Genomic DNA, 6000 nt, shown 5'->3' with positions numbered 1-6000 from the left:
GGAGTGGCCGTACTGAGTGTGTGTGTGTGTTGGTTTCGTGTAGCAGGTTTGACCGTGCTGACTGTGTAACTCTGGGGAGTGGCCGTGCTGACTGTGTAACTCTGGGGAGTGGCCGTGCTGACTGTGTGTAACTCTGGGGAGTGGCCGTGCTGAGTGTGTAACTCTGGGGAGTGGCCGTGCTGACTGTGTAACTCTGGGGAGTGGCCGTGCTGAGTGTGTAACTCTGGGGAGTGGCCGTGCTGTGTAGTGTGTAACTCTGGGGAGTGGCCGTGCTGAGTGTGTAACTCTGGGGAGTGGCCGTGCTGAGTGTGTAACTCTGGGGAGTGGCCGTGCTGGGGTGTGTAACTCTGGGGAGTGGCCGTGCTGAGTGTGTAACTCTGGGGAGTGGCCGTGCTGAGTGTGTAACTCTGGGGAGTGGCCGTACTGACTGTGTAACTCTGGGGAGTGGCCGTACTGACTGTGTAACTCTGGGGAGTGACCGTGCTGACTGTGTAACTCTGGGGAGTGACCGTGCTGACTGTGTAACTCTGGGGAGTGGCCGTACTGAGTGTGTAACTCTGGGGAGTGACCGTGCTGACTGTGTAACTCTGGGGAGTGGCCGTGCTGAGTGTGTAACTCTGGGGAGTGGCCGTACTGACTGTGTAACTCTGGGGAGTGACCGTACTGACTGTGTAACTCTGGGGAGTGGCCGTGCTGACTGTGTAACTCTGGGGAGTGGCCGTACTGACTGTGTACTCTGGGGAGTGACCGTGCTGACTGTGTAACTCTGGGGAGTGGCCGTACTGACTGTGTAACTCTGGGGAGTGGCCGTGCTGACTGTGTAACTCTGGGGAGTGGCCGTGCTGACTGTGTAACTCTGGGGAGTGGCCGTACTGACTGTGTAACTCTGGGGAGTGGCCGTGCTGACTGTGTAACTCTGGGGAGTGGCCGTGCTGACTGTGTAACTCTGGGGAGTGGCCGTACTGACTGTGTAACTCTGGGGAGTGGTGCTGTGGCCGGGGAGTGGCTGACTGTGTAACTCTGGGGAGTGGCCGTGCTGAGTGTGTAACTCTGGGGAGTGGCCGTACTGACTGTGTAACTCTGGGGAGTGGCCGTGCTGACTGTGTAACTCTGGGGAGTGGCCGTGCTGACTGTGTAACTCTGGGGAGTGGCCGTGCTGACTGTGTAACTCTGGGGAGTGGCCGTGCTGACTGTGTAACTCTGGGGAGTGGCCGTGCTGAGTGTGTAACTCTGGGGAGTGGCCGTGCTGACTGTGTAACTCTGGGGAGTGGCCGTGCTGACTGTGTAACTCTGGGGAGTGGCCGTGCTGACTGTGTAACTCTGGGGAGTGGCCGTGACTGTGTAACCGTGCTGACTGTGTAACTCTGGGGAGTGGCCGTGCTGACTGTGTAACTCTGGGGAGTGGCCGTGCTGACTGTGTAACTCTGGGGAGTGGCCGTGCTGACTGTGTAACTCTGGGGAGTGGCCGTGCTGACTGTGTAACTCTGGGGGGCCGTGCTGAGTGTAACTCTGCCGTGCTGACTGTGTAACTCTGGGGAGTGGCCGTGCTGACTGTGTAACTCTGGGGAGTGGCCGTGCTGACTGTGTAACTCTGGGGAGTGGCCGTGCTGACTGTGTAACTCTGGGGAGTGGCCGTGCTGACTGTGTAACTCTGGGGAGTGGCCGTGACTGTGTAACTCTGGGGAGTGGTCAGATGACTGTGGCCGTGCTGACTGTGTAACTCTGGGGAGTGGCCGTGCTGACTGTGTAACTCTGGGGAGTGGCCGTGCTGACTGTGTAACTCTGGGGAGTGGCCGTGCTGTGTAACTCTGGGGAGTGGCCGTGCTGACTGTGTAACTCTGGGGAGTGGCCGTGCTGACTGTGTAACTCTGGGGAGTGGCCGTGCTGACTGTGTAACTCTGGGGAGTGGCCGTGCTGACTGTGTAACTCTGGGGAGTGACCGTGCTGACTGTGTAACTCTGGGGAGTGGCCGTGCTGACTGTGTAACTCTGGGGAGTGGCCGTGCTGACTGTGTAACTCTGGGGAGTGGCCGTGCTGACTGTGTAACTCTGGGGGAGTGGCCGTGCTGACTGTGTAACTCTGGGGAGTGGCCGTGCTGACTGTGTAACTCTGGGGAGTGGCCGTGCTGACTGTGTAACTCTGGGGAGTGGCCGTGCTGACTGTGTAACTCTGGGGAGTGGCCGTGCTGACTGTGTAACTCTGGGGAGTGGCCGTGCTGACTGTGTAACTCTGGGGAGTCCTATGAGGTGACCAGTGTCCTCCCTTCATAACACATGTTGAGACACTTTGCATAACTGCACAAGGAAGTGTCCATTGCAACAAAAGGAATCCACGTCTGTGAACATCACAGATGTGTGGGTGTGTGTGTGTGTGTGTGGTGTGTGTGTGTGTGTGTGTGTGTGTGTGTGTGTGTGTGTGTGTGTGTGTGTGTGTGTGTGTGTGTGTGTGTGTGTGTGTGCTCATACCAGGGTCATATATCAGTGCCAGTCAAAACATTTCCCTTTTTTTTAAAATTAGAGTTCTCTATTTAACAATGCTGACACACACACACACACACACACACACACACACACACACGCACACACACACACACTGCTCTGGCAGGAAGCTGTGCAAATCTGATTCTGCAAATGTCTGACCGCTGAGCAGCAGGGTTTTGTATTAGAGACATTAATGTGTTTTACACTGACTAGATGAACACCTTGTGGCTCTCTCTCTCTCTCTCTTTCTCTCCATCTCTCTCTCTTTCTCTCCTTCTCTCCATCTCTCTCCTCTCTTTCTCTCTCTCTCTCTCTTTCTCTCCATCTCTATCTCCTTTCTCTCTCTCTCTCTCTCTTTATCTCCATCTCTCTCTCCCTCTCTCTTTCTCACTCTCTCCCCTCTCTTTTTCTCCATCTCCTCTCTCTTTCTTTCCATCTCTCTCTCCTCTCTCTTTCTCTCCAACTCTCTCTCTCTCTCTCTTTCTCTCTCCCCCTCATGGGGCGGCAGGGTAGCCTAGTGGTTAGAGCATTGGACTCGTAACCGGAAGGTTGCAAGTTCAAATCCGAGCTGACAAGGTACAAATCTGTCGTTCTGCCCCTGAACAGGCAGTTAACCCACTATTCCTAGGCCGTCATTGAAAATAAGAATTTGTTCTTAACTGACTTGCCTAGTTAAATATAGGTTTAAAAAAAATAAAAAATGTTATCTCTCCTTCTCTCCCTTGATTCTATCCCTCCACCTCCCTACTGGTTTCCATAGTGATGTGCACAGTATTGTGTCTGTCGATCAATCAAATAATCAGTCAATCATTACACAAGTTGGCTGAGGGGATGTGTGATGATGACTATTTTCAATGTGATTACTGAACCTATGAAGTGTGACTCAATGGCTTGTGAATAACCTGTTCTGATTAGCCCACTGTAGTTCCTGTGTCTTAACTAACCTGATACGATTGGCTTCTGTAGTTCCTGTGTCTTAACTAACCTGATAGGATTGGCTTCTGTAGTTCCTATATCTTAAATAACCTTATCTGATTGGCTCCTTTAGTTCCCGTGTCTGAAAAAACAGATATGATTGGCTTCCTGTGTCTGTTCCTGTGTCTGAAATAACCTGTTCTGATTGGCTCCCTGTAGTTCCTGTGTCTGAAGAACATCCGTACGTTCCTGGGGGTGTGTCAGGAGAAGTTCCACCTGAGGAAGACTGAACTGTTTGAAGCCTTCGACCTGTTTGATGTCAGAGACTTCGGCAAGGTGTGTGTGTGTGTATGTGTGTGTGTGTGTGTGTGTGTGTGTGTGTGACATCACCTCACCCCATCTGAACTCTCTCTCGTTTTACATGTACATTTTTAGTCATTTAGCAGACGCTCTTATCCGGAGAGACTTACAGTTGCAGAACATTCATCTTCAGATAGCTAGGTGAGACGACCACATACAGTACATTCATCTTCAGATGGCTAGGTGAAACGACCATTCATCTTCAGATAGCTAGGTGAGACGACCACATACAGTACATTCATCTTCAGATAGCTAGGTGAGACGACCACATACAGAACATTCATCTTCAGATAGCTAGGTGAGACGACCACATACAGAACATTCATCTTCAGATAGCTAGGTGAGACGACCATTCATCTTCAGATAGCTAGGTGAGACGACCACATACAGTACATTCATCTTCAGATAGCTAGGTGAGACGACCACATACAGTACATTCATCTTCAGATAGCTAGGTGAGACGACCATTCATCTTCAGATAGCTAGGTGGGACGACCACATACAGAACATTCATCTTCAGATAGCTAGGTGAGACGACCACATACAGTACATTCATCTTCAGATAGCTAGGTGAGACGACCACATACAGTACATTCATCTTCAGATAGCTAGGTGAGACGACCATTCATCTTCAGATAGCTAGGTGAGACGACCACATACAGTACATTCATCTTCAGATAGCTAGGTGGGACGACCACATACAGAACATTCATCTTCAGATAGCTAGGTGAGACGACCACATACAGTACATTCATCTTCAGATAGCTAGGTGAGACGACCATTCATCTTCAGATAGCTAGGTGAGACGACCACATACAGAACATTCATCTTCAGATAGCTAGGTGAGGATAGCTAGGTGAGACGACCACATACAGTACATTCATCTTCAGATAGCTAGGTGAGATGACCATTCATCTTCAGATAGCTAGGTGGGACGACCACATACAGAACATTCATCTTCAGATAGCTAGGTGAGACGACCACATACAGTACATTCATCTTCAGATAGCTAGGTGAGACGACCTTCAGATAGCTACATACAGTACATTCATCTTCGATAGCTAGGAGAGACGACCACATACAGTACATTCATCTTCAGATAGCTAGGAGAGACGACCACATACAGTACATTCATCTTCAGATAGCTAGGATTCATCTTCAGCTAGGTGAGACGACCACATACAGAACATTCATCTTCAGATAGCTAGGTGAGACGACCATTCATCTTCAGATAGCTAGGTGAGACGACCACATGCAGAACATTCATCTTCAGATAGCTAGGTGGGACGACCATTCATCTTCAGATAGCTAGGAGAGACGACCATTCATCTTCATATAGTTAGGTGAGACGACCACATACAGAACATTCATCTTCAGATAGCTAGGTGAGACGACCACATACAGTACATTCATCTTCAGGTAGCTAGGAGAGACGACCATTCATCTTCAGATAGCTAGGTGAGACGACCACATACAGTACATTCATCTTCAGATAGCTAGGAGAGACGACCATTCATCTTCAGATAGCTAGGTGAGACGACCACATACAGTACATTCATCTTCAGATAGCTAGGAGAGACGACCATTCATCTTCAGATAGCTAGGAGAGACGACCATTCATCTTCAGATAGCTAGGTGGGACGACCCCATACAGTACATTCATCTTCAGATAGCTAGGAGAGACGACCACATACAGTACATTCATCTTCAGATAGCTAGGTGAGACGACCATTCATCTTCAGATAGCTAGGAGAGACGACCACATACAGAACATTCATCTTCAGATAGCTAGGAGAGACAACCATTCATCTTCAGATAGCTAGGTGGGACGACCCCATACAGTACATTCATCTTCAGATAGCTAGGAGAGACGACCATTCATCTTCAGATAGCTAGGAGAGACGACCACATACAGAACATTCATCTTCAGATAGCTAGGAGAGACAACCATTCATCTTCAGATAGCTAGGAGAGACGACCACATACAGTACATTCATCTTCAGATAGCTAGGAGAGACGACCATTCATCTTCAGATAGCTAGGAGAGACGACCACATACAGAACATTCATCTTCAGATAGCTAGGTGGGACCACATACAGTACATTCATCTTCAGATAGCTAGGGGGGACGACCATTCATCTTCAGATAGCTAGGAGAGACGACCACATACAGAACATTCATCTTCAGATAGCTAGGTGGGACCACATACAGTACATTCATCTTCAGATAGCTAGGTGGGACGAC

At 49.7% G+C, this 6000-nt stretch overlaps 1 protein-coding gene across 1 annotated transcript in view; it reads left to right on the top strand.

The window, feature by feature from the left end:
- Positions 1-3614: 3614 nt before the first annotated feature.
- Positions 3615-6000, top strand: part of LOC112241427 (proto-oncogene vav) — a gene marked incomplete at its 5' end in the record, with an annotated part of 70185 nt that continues 67799 nt past the window's right edge. The window contains one exon of the mRNA XM_042313835.1: positions 3615-3731. Within this exon, the coding sequence (XP_042169769.1) occupies positions 3615-3731 (117 nt within the window). The remainder of the gene's footprint in view (positions 3732-6000) is intronic.

This window comes from Oncorhynchus tshawytscha, unplaced genomic scaffold, assembly GCF_018296145.1.
Source record: "Oncorhynchus tshawytscha isolate Ot180627B unplaced genomic scaffold, Otsh_v2.0 Un_contig_2677_pilon_pilon, whole genome shotgun sequence".
Classification (NCBI taxonomy): Eukaryota; Metazoa; Chordata; class Actinopteri; order Salmoniformes; family Salmonidae; genus Oncorhynchus; species Oncorhynchus tshawytscha.
The sequence above is the reverse complement of the archived record's forward strand: the minus strand, read 5'-3'. Positions and strand labels throughout refer to the sequence as shown.